This window comes from Hermetia illucens, chromosome 2 (genome assembly GCF_905115235.1).
Source record: "Hermetia illucens chromosome 2, iHerIll2.2.curated.20191125, whole genome shotgun sequence".
Lineage (NCBI taxonomy): Eukaryota > Metazoa > Arthropoda > Insecta > Diptera > Stratiomyidae > Hermetia > Hermetia illucens.
In genome coordinates, this window is record NC_051850.1 from 6,901,358 (window position 1) to 6,923,762 (window position 22,405).

Here is a 22,405-nt window from a genome sequence, read left to right on the forward strand (position 1 = left end):
ACGGTAACGAGGCATCACCAACACCAGAAGGTGTTAGTACCCTCGTCTTCCAATAACGTGACACCAAGGTTTGTTACACCTTTACGGTGATGAGAAATTTGTTAATTGCTTTTACGTATGACCGAAAAGATAACTTGGTACTTCCAACTGCACTACCCTCCCTGGATCGTCCAGCGCATCCAGCGGTCAGCATCCGATCGTGTAGATTAAATCATGTCCGCAAAAGATTCACTGGGATTAGTTGGTCTATTGGCGGCGGTCAATGGGATTTTATTGGGAAATCGAAGCATTCGATCTATGCCCAAAATGGACATGGAAGCACTTTAAAATGGTATTTAACGGTTTTGTGTGTTACCTGGTCGATATGTTGTGGAAATGGTGGAGTCGTTTGTGTTCCATGGCACTCCTCGGTTTGTTAGATGTTCCTAATTGGACACTTTTATTTGATCTTTGATCTTTCGGGATACGTACATAATATTTCAAATGAAGATTGCTTCTGACCTCCATGTTAAGATGCGCGTCCAACTTAAGTGCTTTATGGTCTTCAGAACATAACGGTTTGATGGAATTTTATAGAATTGGGTGGAAGACAAAACCTGGAGCACACTGGGACGGTCTTGGTATTTTATAAGGGTGATAAATTTGAAGTTATATTGTCAATAAATCGGGGAAACCGAAGAATTATGGAAGTTTGCATTTATGGAGATTTGATTGTTTTATCAGCCATTCCTAAGATTATGGGTTTATCAAACTCACCTAAAGTATCTAGAATTATTCTTTATGAAGTTAGTATCGCATGATAACTTCCTAAAGTCCACCTTTATTGCCCCGAAATTATTTAGGTGCATTAGCATTGGAACAGTAAACAGTTTTACTATCCCAAAAAAATTAAAGGAAAGCCATATCTGGTAAAGGTACCATGGACGATCCCCAACATCGTTGATCTCTTTCACACCCCATCTAAAAGGAGGAAGACAAAATTGAGAAATAGATAATTCGGGTCTCTGTATACAAAAAAAAATCTTTGGGAGATATTGAAACTAATCGGTCATGGGTAAAATTAGGACCAACAGGCTGCTGTGGATGGACCACCCTCCCCCACTTCAGTAACCACTAGAGGTCGTCCGACTTCCGTCATCCAGAGAGGATGGGCTTAGGGGCAGGATGTCCGCCCAGAGAAGTAAGATAATACTCCGTTGGGAGTTATCACCAGAGGAGGTGAGGATTGCGGGCCCCTCAAAAATGAACACCAATCCAGACTTATTGAAGGAAATCGCGGAACTGAAATGCGAGAGGGCAGCCATGATACACCAGTTGTAGTGCCAAAAGTAGCTCATCAAGCAGCTTCAACAACAGCTAGCAGCACCGCAGAATACAGTGTGGGCTGGGTCAGCAGCGGCGCAGGAGCAACAACTCACGGTGCAGCATTACCAACAACAAAACATCAGATACAACAAAAACATCTAGAGGCATGCGATTTGGACACAGTGAGACCACGCGCAACATATCCTGGCGTAAACATTGACGAAGGCGACCCCTTCATCTTCGTTCGAAGGAGGGAGCAAATAAACAATAAGGTTAGTATTCGGAGTGTTAATGTCCCGAAACGGGCAACCCCTAATCCTTCCCAAGCTCTGCAAACCGGAAAACCACAGGTGGCTGAACTATGGACTCACGTCAGTAGCTTGCAACGGACCGGTCAGGAGGACAGTATGCCGGAGATGCGGCCAAGTGGGTCATCAAGCGAAGACCTGCAATGAAAGTGAGAGTTGCATTCTCTGCAGGGATTGTGGCTCATCTGGTGAGAGCGTCGCACACACTGCGGGTTCAGGACGGTGTCTAATCTTCAAATCTTCAGGGCGGAATTGGAAAGGTCTAGCGTGCGAAAAGCATGATCTGCATTTTATAAATTAACATACATCGGAGTGCAACTGCTCACCATGTTGTTTTCTGTGAATTATATAAAGGAGCACTCAACATCTGCGAGCCGCTTCGGTCACGTTGCTCCCAGGGCAGAGGTGAAGCAACGTCTGACGATTTGCCTCTGCCCTGGTAAAAAATCGTAAAGCCGCCATCGCCTAATTTTTATAAAGTTTGGGTGCTAAGCCCTAAACGGGGGGTCCGTGGACCAAAAACAGAGGGAGTAAGTTGCTCCCCATTTGGTCCGGTCCAGCATAAAATTGATGCGGACTTAGGAGTCCACAATTCTCAAAAAAAAAAATACGCTCACCAGTTACTAGCATAGTTCGCTGCGGAAGTAAATGCTGATCTAGTGCTAATTAGCAAGCAATACTGAAACAAGGACCCACCCTCATGGTATCTCAACTTATCGGGCACTGCTGCCATCTGGGTTCGGGACGACGTTTGACTTCGTGTTCTTGCCGAAGACCGAGGGAACGAGTTTGTCTGGATCCGGTGTTTAGGGATAACGTTTTTCAGCGTTTACCTGACGCCAAACGAGACGATGCCGGACATTCGGCACCGGCTTGATGCTCTGGAGGACGCCGTTTTGAGCTCGGAGGGACGAATCCTGGTAGGCGGTGAATTTAATGCGAGGGCCCTTGAATGGGGCATGTCTTAGTCAGACTCCAGAGGGGAACGGATTCCGGAAATGGCGGCGAGAACCCAGCACGTAGTTTTAAAAACCGGATCCACGCCAACGTTTCTGCGCCCAGGCTGTGAAGGGAGCATTCCTGACATGACTTTTACGTCGGAATCTCTGGCATCATCGGTGGACGGCTGGCGAGTCCCTAGAAGACTTTTTCGCAAGTGATCACCTTTACATCGCGTTCAAAGTGTTTGACGCTACTTGCAGGCAAGAACAAACACGACGCTCCCCCTGCCTGTGGAATGTCACGAGGGTGAACATCGGGAAGTTCGTCGAAGCTCTTGGAGCAGGGCCGCGCTGGAGGGCGGTCCGGGGGATGCTAATGTCGCAGCTGACACCGTCGTAAATTCAGTAATGAACCTGATAACGACGGCATGTGAGGCGCGACAAGCCTTCTATGAACCGGTGGACGGCAGGAGTCGCCGACCTAAGGAGGGAGTGTCATAAGCTCCGCCGTTTGGCACAACGTTTCTCCGCCAACGAAGAGGCATGTGCCATAAAGCCACAGTATAGATCAACAAAAAGGAATCTCCGACGTGCTATAAATAAAAGCAAAGCCCGCGGCTGGCAGAAGCTTGTCAACGAAGTGAATGAGGGCCCGTGAGGACTTGGTTATAAACTTATCACCCGAAAAATCGGGGTTCTGCCGACCAGATGGATCGCATTGTGCGGGCATTGTTCCCCAAACACCCTGTACGGGTTGATGTCAATAGCGTGGAAAGCGTCGTTGATTGCCCCCCTTTCACAATGAGAGAGCTCGCAGAAACGGTTCTCACTATCAAAAACAAGAAAGCGCCAAGCCTGGTGGTATCCCGGCGGAAGTTTACAAACTGGTGTCCAAAATTGCTGCCTGAGGCGTTCAACGCTTATTTGAATGAGGGTATTTTCCTTTGTAGCTAGAAAGTGATCAGACTCGCGCTGATCAACAAGGGTAAAGGAGACCCGGAGCTGCCGTCTGCATACCGAGTGCTGTGTATGCTTGACAAGGAGTAGACTCACTGAAGCAATCCGCGGTGCCGGGAACTTATCCCCAAGAAAGTTCGGGTTCAGAACCTGGAGATCCACAGTGGATGCTGTTATGCAGGTCGTAGATACGATTCATCGAGCTGAGGCACACAGCGGCGGATCTCGATGGACAGTACTCCTCACAGATGTCAGAAATGCCTTTAATTCCGTAAGATAGACAGATAGGTTAGAAAATTCATTTCACGTACCAAGCTACCTCTTGCGGATATTGAGCGATTACCTAAAAGACCGCTCCCTGCTCTTTGAGATGCTAAAGAACATCCATCCTAGGGTCGGACCTCTGGAACGCTTCATATGATAGTCTGCTGAGATATGCGCTAAGAGTCACGCCTGGTCGGTTCTGCAGACGAGGTTGCGGCACTTGTTGCCGGACGCATTGTTGAAGGCGTAAAGCAGACTTGACATATTGATGCGACGGGTAAGCGGATGGATGACTGCTCACGGTTTCAGCCTTGCGCTGGAAAAGACCGAAGTAGTCATCTTGACCAGAAGGAGAATCCGGACCCTGCGTCCCATATCGATTGGAGAGTTGGTGCGGAGGTATGGGCTGATGCCCTTGACAAGGAGGTGCATCGTAAGCGCCTTGCTCAAGTGCAGAAGCGGAGAGTTTTGAGAGTGGCGTCTGCTTATCGCACCGTCTCCGAATCGGCTGTGATAGTGATCACGGGAGTGATCCCCGTTGCTCTCCTTGCCAAAGAGCGCAAAGCTATCTACCGCCGTAAGGGCAAGAACTTAAGAGAGGCGGTTGCCAGCGAAGAACATCAACGCACCCTTACCGAGTGGCAACTTTCTTAGCAAAATGAGCCAAGGGGCAGAAGGACTGAGTGGCTCATTGACAATTTAGACCCGTGGTTGAACCGAACGTACGGTGAGATTGATTACTTCCTTACCCAATTTCTAAGCGGGGATGGAAGTTTTCAGTCTTATTTGCACACGATTGGGACGGCACGATCTTCTGATTGTGTGTTTTGCAATGGAGTGGCGCACGACGCTGAACATACCTTTTTCTCTTGCGAGGGGTGAGACGGCTTTCGTCAGCAGCTTTATGAACTCGACCGGCGGAGGAATCGGATGGTAAGGGGTTCCCTGAACTGACAACTCCCTTCCTCCCCTCCCCTCCCGTTGGCGAAAAGGATTCCCTGACTTGAAGACTCCCAAAGCCGGGAGAGCGGGAGGGCTAGCCCGAAGTAAGGTATGAAACAGTTCCAGGCTAGTTCCCTGACGACGGGGAGTGTTTAGTTAGTAGCCCGACAGTATACTGTTGCTGAAGTGCACCTACCCTACTCCCAGAAACAAAAAACCGGAAAAGCAAAAAACAACAACAAAATGACAAAGACTAAGGGATTAAAAGCGTCCCCTAAAAGCATGAGGGCGGATAGGACCTTCATATTCAGCGGAAGAACACGACAGGGTCTTTGCACTCCTGAAAGAGCAAAGGCTTAGCACCACTACACAAGGACCCCTTCCTTCGTACCCAGTCACTCATTATCCGCATACTCCACAGGAAAACGGACCCTGCGGAAATTAAAGCCGAACACCCCGAGTTCCAGCTGCAAACGGTCGCGAATCTGATCATGCGCAGAGATAAAGCTCTGCACAGTAAAACCCCAACCTTACCGATTAAGTCGCAATCAGGACTATCATCACAACTTTCGCCTCTTAAGAGCTCAGCGTGGTGATGAAGGTAAAATACATACATCCAAGTAACCTCGGAAAAGGTTAGATGTTTTGAAGAGGTGCAGTATTTTGACTGTCAAAATATTAGGAACATAGCCCCAAATTGTATAGTTGTGCACAGGTGTGTCAAGCGCACAGAAACCCATCCTCGCGGGAAATGCGCAAGACCGTCAACCGAAAGGACGCTTTGCTGCTACTGCCCAGGCAGCCTACAAAGAAATGGTAGCTAGGAAGGAAGCTGTTAAATTGAAAAGAGTGAACGAAAGCTTCCGAGGACGCTGTCGTCAAAAACCTTGGCTAGCCCTGGCGTATCATACGCACAAGCTGTCGAAAACTCCTTGCTAAGGGTGGCAGCCCAACCTGCTCTCAACTCCCCACCAAACGCATTCCGCGAATTGGAACAATCCCATTCAAAGTTCTAAGGACGTAGTGCAGTCGGTATGCCAAAACTACTCCCTTCAAATCCAACAAGAAAGCCTTTTGCTGCTTTCTTTACTTTGTGAACGCCAACATGGGTGATATCTGGCACCATGCACAGGAACATCTTGACAGCTTTCCACCTAGATGAAGTGGATTACGACGAATAGCCTCCGGCCTATCTCACAAATGAAGGACAATTTAATATCGAGGGATTTCAGAACGAAAACTGGCATCAAAGAAACCTCACTTCAGTACGATGACGACAAATCTAAAGCAAGCCACAGTGAAACTAATTTTGGGCGAAATTGACACCAAGGACAATGATGATATATATAGAATGGCACCACTAACCTAGGGAGGCCTAAGGAGGCCTAGAGGTGATAGATGTCGTTAGATGGGAGACCAGAACCCTTTTTGAAATGAAGCTTCCTCTAAATGGAAGATGGTGTAATGGACTTTGTTGTCTGTGGATGCGCAGGGAAAAATTTGAAGTTTGGGCTGAGGAAGATATCCCATATCGTGACTCTACAGATAATGCCAGAATTAGACCGCTATGACTTATTTGTCATTCATTCAACTTGAAAGTCACCGTTTGCTTTCATCAGCATTACCTAAAACGTCATAGATCCTGTAAAACATATTTCGCAAAAATGGACGTCCAGAGACTATCGCCACAAGTATCCACGTACCTGATTGCCGAGAAAGCCAACGAAAATGATCCCATGAGACGATTCGATTCAGACTCGATTGCGATGATCCCCACGTCCCAACGTGATTTCAAGATGATCTTCATGAGTGCCTCCTATTCAAATAGAAACCCCTCGAACGATTTCCGAACACAAAACGCAACAATAGCCAGTGTCCAGTTGTCCTGCCGAACGCTTCAGACAGCCCGTGTGACAGCGTCCTTGAGGAAGGCTTTGAGTTCGATGAAAATTCACTCATGGAAGACAGACTACGCGCTGAAGGATGTTTCCTCAGTACCAATTGACACTGCTGATAATATGTTCGAGAAAGTTGAATCTAAGCAAGTGGCGTGGTATCAGGAGTTCAGCAGCGTTGGGCCCATTTTGAACGACAAGGATATCTTTTTGTATAATAAATTGTTAGCGAAAATCAGAATTGACGACAGTTTGAATGATATGTTGGGACTGATGTGTGAGTACCCGTTATCCTAGAATCTTTTTCGATTGACACCTCACCTCTACTTACTTACCTATTTTCAGTACATGGGGTTTCTTTATTCTGTTACAACATGCAATACGGAACTACCGATGATCACATGAATCTATGGAATCGGATTTCTCAAGCCAGGAGGTTTGCATCACATGTGAAGGATATCCCTTTCGTATTCGCCCTAATACCCGAGATAAGCTACCGCGAACCAATGACGGGAAAGCTGAAAAGAGGAATAGGTTCAATCGTCCTGACAACAGGGACAAAAGTTATCGTAACGACTGATCGATCTTATGCCAAACGTTGCTCTAAGAAGGTAAGTAAGGACATGGTCCTATAAAACCACTAATCCGGGAATCACTCAAATCAATGTTACAGCCTTGATGTCGCTAATCTAGGGTACTCCTTCAATATGTTGTTGATTGTATAGTTTGACCAGAATATCCTTCAACTCATTACAGGTCATCTACATAAACTTCCGCCACCAACTAGCAAGCCTTCGACCACCCGATACAATCCAAATCGGAGAAGTCAGCTTACGTGTACGGAAAGTCATCAAATTATCCTTGGAGTGTGATGTCCTTATGGGCGGCAAAATCCTACCGAAAACGGAAGTTCACCTTCCGGCCCATGTGAGGCCTGATTTAAGCCGACCGTCCCGTGAGGAGTTAGAGGATCTAACATTTTTGATAGGGAATGGGATCAACTGCATGATTTTGCCAATAGCCGGGAATGAATCCTACTTAGGCTCTATTAAAACCGCCTTGCATCTGTTTGAGTTTGATGAAATGCACATCCTGGCGCGTGTACGAGAAATGGAATTATTGGAAGATGAGCACGCCAAGTGGATTGCAGCCAACTATGAAGGTGTTATATTGATCACGGGATCATGCCCATGCTCCGAAATTCCACTCCATGAGAAGGTGAAGAACTTCATGAAAGTGATGTATGACATGCAGAAGCCAATTATCCTGCAGTGCATTCATAATAAGAGCTGCAGTAAAGGGGTCCAATTCGATTGCAGGAATCTAGATTTTGACTATTTTTTCTATTATCCAGATGGGTATTACCTTTCGGACTGTGAAAGCACTCCGCATCTTCAACTAGTTCAGCGATCAGTTCAAAGCGATACCATCAAGATAATCGAGGACATAGCACAACAAAAGCTAAGTGAGCCCTTTGTCGACAAATCCTTCAGCGGAAGTGACAGCATGGCCCGAGTTATAGCCAAGGCTTCCTACGAATTCAATGCAAAAGCCATCCTGATCTGTTCATCCACTGGACGAATGGCTATGAAAGTCTCCCACTTCCGACCTAAATGTCCGATTATAGTACTTACGAAGAATCAACGAGTAACTCGATATTTGAAGGTTTTCTACAATATAAGGATCGCCTTCTACGTAGAAATGGCCGAAGCGAAAAATTTGAGCCGTTCGGACCTTTTGGTGGCTCGATTGCTTCACGGACTTGTACACGGATTATCGTTGCACATTTTCGAACATGATGACGTTATTATTTTTTGCTATAAGGACCCTGCTGATGTTGCCTTTGCAAATGTAATGATCCCGTTTCAAGTAGATGCTAAAACGGTTCGGGGACATTTTGAATCTCTTGAGGCGAAAACGAAGTAGTGTTTGAATTTGTCGTGGAGTATTTTTGAAATTTGTTATTTGTCCAATAAATGATGATGTAGCAGAATCAAGTACTGTATGAAAGGTACTCATTTTCCCAATGTCATTTACGCACAAAATGTCGGGCTTCCGCAACGATACATCGTCGAACTACCAACTAAATACTTCCCCATCGTCAGAGAGCTGGAGCTGGAATCGTCTGTCAGATTTCTTCGGGCTAGCACCTTCAAATTAGGGAATTCCTCTCACCAATGGGGGAGAGGAGGAAAGAAACTATTAGCTCAAGGATCCCCCTGCCATCCGGCCCTTCTACCAGTCGGGCTCTATCTTCTTTGCAAGGAGAAGAACCCAAACGTAATGCGCAACACTTCTCCACATGTCAGTGCTCCTCAGCATCTCCTCGACAATGTTGTCTGGAGAGACATCCCCTGTGTTTAAAAAGAGGTGCAGACGAATCCCATCCCAGCTTCCACAAGAAAAAAAGGGTGTGGTAGACGTCGTCCACAACTCCATTGCAAAACACACAATCCGAAGATCATGACTTTCCAATCTTATACAGGTAAGACTGTTTACGTCCATGTCCGCATAAAGATTGGGTAAGGAAATTGTCAGTCTCACCATGCTTCCAGCCACGCACTTATTTTTTTTTTGTTGGAATTGAGGAGTCGTAAGTGCGTATCCACTTATCGGACCGGAACAAATGGAGCGACTAGCCCCACTTTTGTGGGGGCAGAGGCAGAGGTGAGGCAGGGTCTGATGAGTTGTCTCTGCCCTGGTAAGAAACCGTAGTTGTCTTTGTCCCTCTTTTCATTTTTGAACTTTTTTGTTGTTAACCCAAAAAGAGGAGTCCGTGGGCCACAAAGAGTGAGAGCTAGTTGCTCTTAATTTGATCCGGTCCGACATCAAGTGGATGCGGACTTAGGACTCCTCAGTCCTTTAACAAAAAAATTGTCTAGTTTCGATCAAGTTTTGGTCCGGAATGTGAGCGGATTTATGTTGAATATAATTTGTACCCTTATTGTATTTTAGGAATAGCCGCTTCGATCAGGCTGCTCCCAGGACAGAGGTGAGGCAGGGTCTAATGAGTTGCTTTTGCCCTGGTACGAAACCATAGCCATCTTCATCCCTCTTGTCACGCACCTATGTTGCCAATGAGCAGCACCAACCACCTCCCTTGCTCTTGTATATAACTTATCGTCGCCTTTCCGTTCGGTAATCAGTACAAGCCTCGAGACCGTCCAACAAGATGGGAAAATGCCTTCTTTCAGGCAAGCGAAGAAAGCGCTGAGCGTTAATTCTGGCTGATGTTGAAACACTAGTTTGTATACCTCTGCTGGGATATCGTCGGCTCCTGGCGCCTTCTTGTTTTTCATAGAGAGGACTTCCTGCTCCAATTCTTTTGCAGGGAAAAGTGGGCTGTCCTCGATGCTTTCCGCGTGGAGGTTATCATCATATCAAGGAGTGCGTCGGAAATAGTGCCCGTACAATGCTCGGCCTTAAGTAAACAGGGTATCCGTAAAGCCTCGATTTTGGGTTACTACTTTGTAACCGAGTCCCCACAGGTCCTCATTCACCTCGTCGACCGAGTCGTGTCAGCAATGTCTCCCCAGCATCGCCCCTGGCCACTCCACACAGCTTCAACGGTACCTCAAATACAATCAATCCAACTGATTCTTCAAATCAATAGCGCTCAACCCTTACCCGACGATATTAATGCCATGCCACATTACAAATCACCCTATTAAAGTGGAAGCAGCTACCACAGCATTCCAAGCTACAACTGCATCATCCCAGGCTTTTCTTCTTCTTTCACGTACACCACCTAAGCAACTTTTCGTGCCCAGGTTGGCTCATTCTACCTCCTCAGACCACATTCTCAACTACATCAGGAGCAAAGCAAGTTTATCTCCGACACTTCTCTCGTGTCTAAAGCTGTCGAACAAACGCACCCCTGACCGCATAATAGCTTCTTTTAAGGTAACGTAGCCCCACGACCTAGGCACCATCCTCAAACTCTCCTTTTGGTCGCAGGAGTTTTCATTAAACATTACCAGAGGAACAGTTCAAGAGGAAATTTCCACTCCGGTCGCCTACCCCATCGTTCAGTATGTGCAAATCATTCATTAGCTTTAAACTCTGGGAGGTCTAAGAAATAAGTTCTTGCATTTCAACCTGTTCGCCCCAGCAACAAATTATTTAAATTTTTTGAAACTTGGATGGATGACAAAATTTTGAATTCTGAGCTGATTGAACGCTAACCGGTCTTTTGCCATGACCGGATTCTTCAGCTTTCGGAAGGGTCACAGGCTAAGGTGCCGCTGTTAAGTCTCCCTTTCGTGCCATGTCCATCTTTTCCTCGTACTCCTCTCTTTACAACTGTATTACCCTAGGCATTTCTCTCTCTGTCATTTCTCACCTGTATGAATAATTCTTTGACAAATTATTGGATATCTTAATGGTAGTTTTCCCTTTTCTCCCCCCCCCCCAAAAGGCCTAATGGTTCCGGCCCCCACACCTGAGTAATTAGTTTAGTTTAGTGGGAGGAGCCGCAACTCCACGCACTCTGAACTATGTTAGGCCCATTGCACTATCGACCTCTCACCAGCGACGTTCGCAGGTTTTCGCGAATTTGAGAACATTCTCCAGAAGAAGAGAATGCGAAGACTCTACGTTAAAGAAAATCTTAATTTCGTCTGAGGTCTGAGGAGACGGGCAACTGCATACGAAATGCAGGACCATCTATTCTTCTTCCTCATATGGCCTGGCTTCATGTGGTGTACCGATTTTTTCCATGTGTTAGTTTAAGGAGCAGTGTCCCAACTAGGGTTCCCATGTCCCACTTCTTAAGGGACAACAAAAATGCCGCTCAAGCAGCCCCGGGTTTTTTCATAAAGATTTACGCCTGCCGGCAGTGAGCCCAACTGTCGGAGCACTTTCAAATGGTGCCACCTCTTCATTTTCGCCGCAAACTGCTACCAACAAACTGACATTTATATTCGCCTGGAATATGGTGGGCATTTTTCCGAGAGGTCGAGCCAGTTCCATAATCGGATTTCCCGAGAACACCTCTGCACCCGATCCCTTTTCCACGACTGACCCGTCGGTGAAGATTATTACGTCTGTAATAATTCGGGTCAACGCTATCAGATAATGGAGAACTACTTTATGAATTTTTTTCACGCATTAACGCAATGCCGTCCGTCCTGTCTCTCTCTATAGTTCTGAGTGTTGGCCGACTGTAAAAGGCAATAAACGGCGTCTTGCGATAATGGAGACAAAGTTGTTGCGTTGGACTAGTGGCTTGACACGTTTTGATCACACCCGAAATGAGGATATCCGCGATCGTTATGGGGTTGCACCGATCGTGGAAAAATTGCGAGAGAGACTCTTCGATGGTATGGTCAGCAATTTGTGCTAACGAGAATTCACTTGCCAAGATTTATCTGAACATCGAGGTCGATGGTAAACGACCAAAAGGCATTCCGAAACAACGGTGGCTTGATACGCTGAATGGGGATTTAAAAGCATCGAGATTGCATCTAGATCAGGCATTCGATAGAGCCAAATGGCGAAACCGATTACGACGAGCCGACCCCGTTTGTGAAGGGGACAAAGGCTGAAGAAAAAGAACAATCCCAAAAGATTCGTAGCAATTTAGTGACCAGTCTTTTCTTTTGGTTACGACGGAGTATGTTTTTTCGATGACGAATCTGGAAACCATATAATCGGCGGGCATAAAAACCACCTGATGTTTGTCAAAAAATTTCCAGATGCACACATGACCGTATGTTTGGCCGCCTTTCCACGCGTCAATAGTATATATGCGTTGTTAGCTTTCACTTTCAAATGGATTGGAAGTAAATTTAGAATAACTTCTAGTGTCACGGTCGCATACTACTCATTGCTCCAGCAATACTTAGACAGACGAACTTCTGAATGTGCGTCAGCAGCTTCCTATCTCGGCCACCATCCGTTTTGGTGAAGGTCCCCAGGTCAGTCATACACAATCAGAGGAACCTACAGGATTTTTAGTATTGTTGCTGAAGTAACTCCTTCCATCCTTCTCTCCCCTTATGTATCTTTGTAAATACCTCTTGTGACCTTCAATTGACCTGACCAGAAATCACTTACATTGCAATCTCAATCTTCACCTCTCCAAAATTTGCTTCTGCTTCTAAATTTCCAAATATTCCTGCTTACGTCGTTACTGATGTTCATCGCTTTAATCCGATGTACGAATCGCCCGTATCAGTTCCCATATTGGGCGCCTATCAGCTAAATGCAATCTTCGAAAGACAAACTTCGAAGGCCTGAATTCAGTCCGGGTCACCATCAACTGGGATCTCATCCTTACTCCTTTAGCTTGTGACGATACCTTCGACTCTTTTTAAACCATTCTTCCTAAACAGTTTCCTTGTTACGTTCCAACCTCCCCCAAAGGGGCCTGCGTTATTATCTCTTCAAGTTCTCCACTGAGATTTATAAGATGTCATATTCAGCTCAGCCCCATAAGAGCTCTGTAAGCTTCAGTAAATGATATTTAAGTCTAGAAAGGGGGCTAGTGCGGAGGCCAAAATCCGGAAACTGTAAGTTTTTGTGGTCTTACATGAGCATCACTCGCAATTTCGACCAGCCTTCTCCCTTCTTCCATCAAATGTGTGGAGTCCTCTGCTGACTCACCGCAATTATCGCATGATTTTACTTTCTCAATCATTTTCCTCAGTGCATAGCTCTTCATTTGCAACTTACTTCACCGACTTAATGCCACCTGTCCGCATCTTCTGCAACACATCCCCTTACTATTTACTTAGTCCTTGGTAACCTTGACCCCAATGTTGCACTGACTTCCCACTTTTTTTGGTGGTCCTCCTCTATCATTTCGGGGCTTTATTTAAGACCTTGGTGTAACTTTCGACGGTAAGCTCTGCTTTGACGGACACTGCTTGAACGTCTGCGATCGCGCTTCTAATCTGTCTGCAATCTGGCCTATTTCTTTGACTCCGTCCAACCTTCTTTAGCACCTTTTAACTCCTTCACTTGTAGCATTCGTGAGTATTGCTCCAGCTTCTAGTCTCCTTGCAGTGTCTGCGATTGTCTTGCCACAGAAAAAGTTCAACACCATTTCACCTGATCCCTCCGCTTCCTTCGCGTGGATTATCCTTTTTGACTCCACTTAAAACTACGGAGAATCTTCTTTAACATGTATTCTATCTTTAGACGTTCTACTAGCCTAATCCATTGCTCCGTCTCTACTGGCATTACAAACCACACGACTTCATATAGCATACGCGATGCCGAAACTTTCGAAGTGCCTTTCTAGAATTTCAACCTTCATTTCCACTCCCCGATTCCGAACCTGTATCGGTTCTATAAACCGTGATGATTGGAGGCGAATCCTTCGTAAAGTTTGGGTCCCTCTCTCACTCTCTCTCGGGATCCTTACCGCCATATTAGAAAAGTTACTGGTTGACTTCCTGAACAATAACTTTGAAAGTACTTCAAGGACTAATTAGCCAAAAAGATTCCATTTAGGTGGTGGGACTAGAAAACGAATGCTTCACTTATAGCTTCGAAGATCAGTTCTCGGAATCCTCATGTCCTTAACTCCGCGTTGCAAATGGTCCCATGAACTCCGAAACGCTGTATTACCCAATGACTGAAGTTAAAAGGATTTTATTAGGTTCAAAAGTTTCGGACTTATTACTTCCTTTTTTTCAGGATTAGAATTGAACAAATCATGTATTTTACGGTCAAATTAGCCAAATATTAACCAACCATTTAAGGACATTATGTCCTTAAGAAGCTCCACTGTGTTTACGTTATTTTTGTCCCGCATAAAATTCGCTAAAACTCACACGATGTTGGTATTACGATAGTAGAACGTTTTGATGATGAGAGGAATCCCAGGGAAGTCCTTATTATTGTTCAAAAACTGATTGCACCATATAACTCACGATAAATATCACAATCACTCGAGTCCTTTCACCACACCTTTCGAAAAAAATCAAATCCACCTGATATAATGCTCAAAGAAATATTTATTTAAGAAAAGGTCCTTTAGTCGAACAAATGATGAAGTTTGTCAAGATCCTTTTTCAACTGATTCAAAGCATCCTGAACTTTTTGCTGGGCTTCCTTCTCCAATTTGTGGAGATGTTGCTCAACTGCTGTGTAGTTGAATGTTCCTGATCCCCATGTGCCGTTGATGTAATTGCTTCCAGCAGGAGGAAATTGTCCCTGTGAGTAAGTCTGGTTTGCTTTGTCAATAGCTTTGCCTGCACTATTGATACACGATTCACTGACTACTGTATTACCACTGGAATCCGTTTGTGTGGTCAATATGCAACCAACAGCTTGAGCTGGACACTTCAAAGTACCGCATTCTACAGCTGAAATGGAAAGGATTCAAAAGAATATTACTTTGCGTGGTTGGTGGACTATTGGGTTAGTGGTCTAATTTGAATCAAAAAGGACACTTAAAAAATGTTCATCTGTCATCTAAATTTACATAGATCAAAAGGGTGACCAAGGCTGAGGTGGCTTAATACGCTGAACGGGGGTTATCTGAAAGCCTCTCGACTCCATCCAGAACGGGCTTATGATCAAGAAAAATGGTGCAAACGATCGAGATAGCCTGATCCTGCAGGTGACCAGAATGAGGGCTAAAGAAGAGGCAGAAAGCAATCAGAACTTACATGCATCACTATCTCCCTGACTTCCTGTTGTTGAGTTCTGATAAACGGTTGCACCATGGACCAGGATACAGGCCACCAAGGGCAAAATAACGAATGTTTGGAATGCAGCCATTTCGATCGAAATTCACTAACAAACTAATGAAGTTTGCAGGAAATTATATACCTTTAATACAATGAATCCTCAATCAATTAGAATTTCTAGATAATTTCATGAAGGGGGCGACTCGATAAAACCATGAGTAATTAATTGTTGATAAACTGATAATATCATCAAATTTGTATACATATTTTGGGGAAATGCCTGCTATCTGGATATGATGATGGATAGCGTTTAGTAATTTTCCTTAATATAGCTAAAAATCAATACCTGCATTGCATAAACATGGACTCGATATTATATTGCAATGGGTGAATCAGCAACGGCGTGACTGTGTGTCAATTTTGGTAACATAAATTTAGAGATATCGGAGAAATCGGTCACGTGCAATTCGTTTATATTTTTTGAGCGTGGCGCTCACTGGAATTTTGATAATATCCGCAATTAATATCCTTTGAAAATACTTTCCTGTGTTAAGGTTCACTGGATTCGGTTAAATAAAAAGACTTAGTTTTGGAATTAACATAAAAAGGAACCATTTAATATTCGCAACTTCATTACAACTCGAAATACAATAAAGTATGCAATAACGACGCCAGCCGGTTGGCTGCTCCGATTCGACTATCATGTTGCTAACAGAATAAGCGCCCCTGGTGGTGAGAGTTTTTGGCATCTGAAGTGAGATGCGCTTGAGTCGCTACATAACTCCCCCTTGAGTGATGGGAGTGACATGATATAAGGAACTTCACTTTTCGCTGCGCGGGTTGAATGGACCCAAGATAGCAGCTGACTGGTGCTGGGTCAAATGTTAGGCCGAAACTAAGCCGCTGGTGGTGGAGCTGCATGTGCATTTTCTGTTGGATGGGAACTAATGAGTGACTTTTCCATTGGATTTTCCATTTGATGGTTGGCTGGAAAATCCGCATCTAAAATTCGTGATGTACTGGGCCTTAGTTCGAAAGGTCATGTTGTTGGCTGACTGTATTCCGGCTGCGACATCGGATTGTCCACGTCCTATTCTACGAAGGCTGGCTTCAGCCTTTCGGTGGATATATTTACTTGCTGCCTGTTAAGATCCACCTTGAACGGTACGGGCTAAATGCGGTGGATGACGCGGTGAAGTGCAGTGAACGGCTTTTCCAACGATCTTTTTACGGCATTCACCCTAACGAAGACGTTTGTGCAGGACTTTAATTCTTTGTGCACAAATGGTGTTCGGTTGTTCCGGTGGATGAACCTGTCTGAGATGCTAATGGATTTTGCTGAGAAATACGCTGGGATCACTCTCGACTTCCAAATCCAAGAACCTTTCACCTGGAAACCGTAATGGGGTGCGTTCAGGTCTTGCTTGACACTTCCCTGAAGGCCGAGGAGAATCAGAGGCAATACCTCTACCCAGCTACGATTGTCTTCCAAGCACATGATGGCGGCCTTGAGAGAACGGTGCCACCGTTCAATGACACCGTTTGATGCCGGATGATATGGGGATGTTCTAGTCCGCTTGAATCCCAGTATTTTGGCTAAGGCAGTGAAAATTGACGATACAGACTGAGTGCCCTGATCCGTGGCTATAACTCTAGGCGTCCCGTAGTGCGACATTCACGTCGCGACGAATGTTTCAACAATGGAATCGGCAGGCTGATCTGCCAATAGTATGGCTTCCGGCCAATGGGGGAATCTGTCCAGCATCGTCAAACAATACCTGTACCAGCGTGGAGGGAGAAGGCGACCCACAATATCCAAGTGAACCTGCTGGAATCTTCCGTCGGGGATTTCAAATGGTTGGTACGGGTTTTTTGTGTGCTGGCCGACTTTGGCGTGCTGGCCCATTGCATTACATCCTTTTGCATGCTTGGCCACACGAGCTTTCTATTGAGTGTGACGCACCCCCGGGTGCGAAGTACCGTGCACTGTGTCGAATATACGCCTTTGAAACGCGGCAGAGGGAACAGTAGGAAGCACTAACGCGAAGTGTCGCAAAACAACGTCTTCCCGTCATGACGTCCACTGGTTCCACTTTGGGTGATGTTGAATTGTCACGACGTATCTGTTGGAGCTATTGGTCCTTCTCCTGTTCCGCTATCAGCTCGTCGGTATCAAATGTTATTGGTAGAGAAATAGCGTCAACGCCCGAGTGTGCCAGCGTTCTCTTCTCCCCTGGTGTGAACGATGTTGGTTAAAAATCCGGCTATGTAAGTCAGGTAATGTACCTGACGAGGCGATGCTTTATCCGCCTTTGCCTGAACACATACATCAACGGCTTATGATCATCTTCATATCACACTGCACGCTCTCCAAAAAATGACGGCTTTCTGTCAAACGTGCTGTATTTACACTAGGAGGTTGAAAGCTTCCGCTGGAAAAATGCTATTGGAAGCGAACTGTCAACGTTTTGTTGCTCCAAAATGGGACCTACGACCACGTTGATGCGTCGGCTGGAAGTGCACCAGCATTGTTGCGTTCACTTCATGGGTGTTCTGTCCCTTTTTTCGCGTTGCTCACTTGGTCGTTCAATGGCGCTTGAAGCGTGGCAACGTTGGGAATAAAACGTCTGTAAAAATTAAGGACTCCCAGAAATCAACTGAGTTCTTTGGCAGTGGTTGGACGCTTATACTTCTGGATTGCCTCGACACGGGACCATGGTGGTAAGATTCCACGTTCGTTAATCGTATGGCCCAGGTTGATGTAAATCAAGTTCAACCATTGCCGGCAGCTCAAGGCTCGCTATCGCAAACCATTCAAGAGCCGAATATGGACATGGTCCACATCTACAAGTGTTATGCTCCTCCTAGTGCAACATTAGCGCAATATGAGAAGATGCTAGATGGCTTGGTGTTGCACGCTAGAGACCACAGCCCCCAAATAATTGCCGACAATTTTAACGCGTGGACCTTAGATTTTAAGAGTCGTGTGACAAACACCCGGGGCCAAATTTTGCTTGGAAGCTTCGCGGTGCTGAACATCTTACTAACCAGTGTTGGATGCATGACCAACTTCCGAGACAGAGGGTGTCTCGTTGGCAAGAGAGATAACCTGGCGGGTGAGTCAATTCTATACCCACAGTGACCACCAGGCCATCTTTCTCGACATCAGAAATGGGGGAGGCGACCGACGAGTAATCAACTGACGCGGAAAAGCCAGGATAGCTGGATGGTTCACTGGGGCTTTCAAGGAAGAAACTTTCCTGGCGGCTTCAGAAGGAGGTCACGACTCGAAGGGAGCGGCGCTGCCAGCTATGTCAACGAGTAATTAAGGCATGCGACTCTACAATGCCGTGACAGAAGTTCCACCACAGTAGGAAACAAAACTACTGGTGAAACCAAGAAATTTCGCTGTTGGAAGAATTGTTTCTGCAAAAAAATAGGCTTTGCAAAGGACAAGGTGGAGGGAAGCTAGAACATCGGCAGTCGGAGAAAGAGTACCGCGGTCTTCGAAGTAACCTTAAAAAGCCAAGACCGGAAAGTAGTGGAATTGCTATAAGCGATTCTTCCAATTTCCAACTAGTAGGGTGCTGCGTACAAGGTTCTAATGAGCAAGATTGAATTGGGCAAAAATCAAACGAAGTCACGTGCCCGTGACTCTTGTTCAAAATATTCGCAATCCTTTTGCCCCATTAGTAAGAAAGTGGACCTCAGCCAATGGTTTAACAGGACGTTTTCGCAATCCCCGGGGTGACCGAGTAGAAACTAAAAAAGATTTGTGGACAAATTGGGGATAATATGGCTCCGGGATTAGATGGAATTCCCAACAAAGCTCGCATGGTTCATAAGCACATTTGAATCATACATGGTGGAAGGAGTGTTTCCCGTCCAGTGGAAAGGCAGAGGTTGGTTCTGCTACCGAAGCCACACAAACCACGTGACGGATCCTCTTCATATCGCCCTATCTGCTTTTTAGACACTGTAGAGAAGATGTTGAAGACGGTGATAGGAAAAAGGCGTTTAGCGAGCTAGCGGGTGGTCTATCGGATCGACAGTATGGGTTTTGCAGAACACGGTCCACTGTCGATTCAATGGCAACGGTCGTAGATCTGGCTCGGGAGGCACAGGGCGCTTGTAGGTACTGCGCGGTAGTGACGCTGGGTGTCAGGAATGGCTTAAACCCGGCTGATTGGGGTTGAATTAAGGGCACCTTGGCTAAACTGGGTATCCCTGGTTACCTAGCTCAGATAATCGAAAGCTACCTTTCGGAGAGACTTCTGGCTGGTACAAGACGGACGACGAGCCGAAGGAATATATTGTGACAGCAGGTATTCCTCAAAGCTCCGTACTGGGTTCACTGCTCTGGAACATAATGTATGACGGAATGGTCGGCTTTCGCGTGCCAAAGGGGAGGGAACATTAACTGAGTTTTCAGACGACCTGACGGTGGTAGCAGTTGAGAAGTACCCCCAGGACATGGAACTGTATAGAATTGAAACCATTCATGCCATCAAAGCATGGCTTCAAATGGTGAAAGTGGACCTGGCGGAAGATAAGACGGAAACGGTCCTTATTACTAATCGCAAGAAGAACAATACTGTTAAAATCCGGGCTGGTAACCACGAGGTCATTTCAAAATCGATCATTAGATACCTGAGGGTAATGATCGATGTCAAGTTGAGCATCAAGGGGCTGGATTATGCGCCCGAAAAGGCAATAAAGGCTAACTCATTTTTTGCGAAGATGATACCTTAGATTTGAGGTTCAAAATTTAGTTGACGACTGCTTATCGCAGGGGTTGTGAAATCATTCCACGGCTCCTGTCAAGGCATGCGCACCGGATAACATAGTGAACCAGGGAAGGGTAAGTTTGGTATACCGGTCAATTTCACTGAAGGTGTACAGTGCATATAGAACAGTATTTGCTGAGGCAGTGTGTGTCATCGCGGGGATGATTACCTTAGATCTTCTGGGGAATGAGCCACACCGTCTTTACCGGAGAAGGAGAGTGAATGCAGCCAAAGTGACAGGTAGATTCAGAAAGCCACTAGGAAGGCAAAAGTTCCTGCGATACGGGAATAGGGGGAAGGAACTGCACGACGGACTCGTGACATAGTCGTGCTGATGTAGACGAGAGCCCTCCTCGCGAAGTAATAACCTCAGTTAGCTTAGTTACTGGGACTAGCTGCCTTTTCTGATGTACAGGGAATAGGATGTCGTGACCACAATCCAATCAAGAAGGGGTAGCGGTAGCAACTTTCCTTCCCAATGACAACATTGACCTTTACTTGAGGCTATCTGTGATGCCACATCGAAATTGTGTAGACAAAATTCTTGAAGGTAGCCCCTTCTTTAAATCAAAACAAGTCATTCAAAAACTGGTGATTAATTAAACGTGTTTGATAATACACAAACAACCTTGCCGAGGAAAAACCAAATTCATTCATAATAGACTGATCAGATGTTATCATCGGCTCCTACCCAAAGAGATATTTATTTTCATTCAGACATGTCGAAAACAGCTCCGACACATGAGTCAACGCAATCAGTCTTATTTCTTATCAGTGAAGTCAACAGAAGAATTTCTTTTATTAAGCATATGGGGCTGTGTGTTTTCCCCTTGATTATAAAGTAAGCCTAACTGATAGGCGGGTTATATCCAACTGTACACATTGGTATACTCCGACCGAGTCAGATTGCTTGGTGCTTCATTCTTATCGCCTTTCTCTTGAGTCTTAATAGGCTTCTGCATACTACCTGCTGGGTAGCATCTTCTACGGCACCGAATACTTAGTAAGTTATGAATTTAGAATTCAAGAAAAGCATCACAATTAGTAGCTTCCTTCATAGCTTCAAGCAAACTTCGTCCCTGGCTAACCCAGAAACAAAAAAAATGTTTCCCAGATACGGTTTCAGGCATAATTGAATTTCGTGATTTAGTTCCAACGTTCTGTGATTTTTCGCACCTTTCGGCAGGTTTACATATAATTACAGAAAATCTCTATCTTTTATAGTCCAACCACCGGCCTTGAACACTAAATCCATTTCTTTCGCATCTTAATCTGTGTAATTTGGGATCAGGTCTGATCGTTTCAACTTTTTCAATCACGGAACCATCTAATTACCTTCAATCATGTTCGGGGATTTCAGTTGAATCTTGAAGAAATTGATTTCTAATAACAATATCCCGAACCAGAAATCCCGGATCGCACACCCTGCTGGGCTTAATTGCCAGATTAAGGCCGGGACCTGTTAGGTCTCACCTTAGCATCGCTACTAGGCAGTGAGTAATGGTCGTACAGTAGAGATGGACCTTTAGGACTCCTCTGCTGATGATAGGTACCGAAATCTGCACAAATATCTACGATTATCTGACAAAGACCAGCTTTCAGGTAGATCAGATAAATAGTTTTTGGAGAAAATAGAAGAACTCCTCCATTCCCACCGGTCCAGAAAGAAGGTGTCTCTTGGAGTCAACCACAAATCGCTGAGCAAACCATTGAGAAAGGTCAAATAATTGCACCCACGTCTCCACTACACGTACCACAGGTACTCCTCCCTTTCTCGAATAAAAGATGCAATTCTCCGAAGAAGGTACACTAACCTGTCGTTTCGTCTGGTAAAAAAGTGGCTTATCCGCGAATCACGAGGCTCATCATGTAGGTAACTACCGCTAAAATTTCGGATAGTGATCTGCTTTGCTCGAATAATAAAAGGAATACAATAATAAAAATAAGATAGAAAAGTATCTTGGGATTGAGAATCGTTTATGAATCAGATGATGACGACGGTCTCAACTCCACCTGGTCCAAGAGGTCATTACTTTGACGATGCGATCACTGTACCAGAATTCACTATAAACCTCATTATGAACAAGATGGTTGTAGTCTCTATTTTCAATCTTTTTTTTTCGACCCCGTCTCACTGAGACCTGTGTACGTGGTCAAAATTTTCAATTTAGCCAAGCGAAAATCGTTAAAAAGAAGATAAATGTAATTTGTCGGATGGATAGTAAAGTCTAACGTTTCTTTCCAGGTGGAGAGATCCTATCGATAGGTTCTGAGCGGTATTTGGTTTATTGCCATTCGCGGAAGGATCATTGACATCGGAGGGTATAGTGTTTACTCACGAGATTCGGATGGGATTTGGGAAGC

The 22,405-nt window shown here is 45.3% G+C and overlaps 2 protein-coding genes across 2 annotated transcripts; one reads left to right on the forward strand and one right to left on the reverse strand.

Moving 5' to 3' along the window:
* The first annotated feature begins 6,327 nt into the window (after nt 1-6,327).
* LOC119649217 (pyruvate kinase 2) lies at nt 6,328-8,605 on the forward strand. Its single transcript, XM_038051276.1, has 3 exons — nt 6,328-6,889; nt 6,958-7,223; nt 7,369-8,605. Exons 1-3 carry the CDS (start codon nt 6,382-6,384, stop codon nt 8,536-8,538), a joined length of 1,944 nt encoding a protein of 647 aa, XP_037907204.1. The 5' UTR covers nt 6,328-6,381; the 3' UTR covers nt 8,539-8,605.
* A 5,953-nt stretch (nt 8,606-14,558) lies between these two features.
* On the reverse strand, nt 14,559-15,394 carry LOC119648677. The gene is made up of 2 exons (XM_038050469.1): nt 15,234-15,394; nt 14,559-14,927 (listed from the first exon to the last, which is right to left on the reverse strand). The coding sequence occupies exons 1-2, from the start codon at nt 15,343-15,345 to the stop codon at nt 14,596-14,598; spliced, it is 444 nt and encodes a 147-aa protein (XP_037906397.1). The 5' UTR covers nt 15,346-15,394; the 3' UTR covers nt 14,559-14,595.
* Between the last annotated feature and the right edge of the window lie 7,011 nt (nt 15,395-22,405).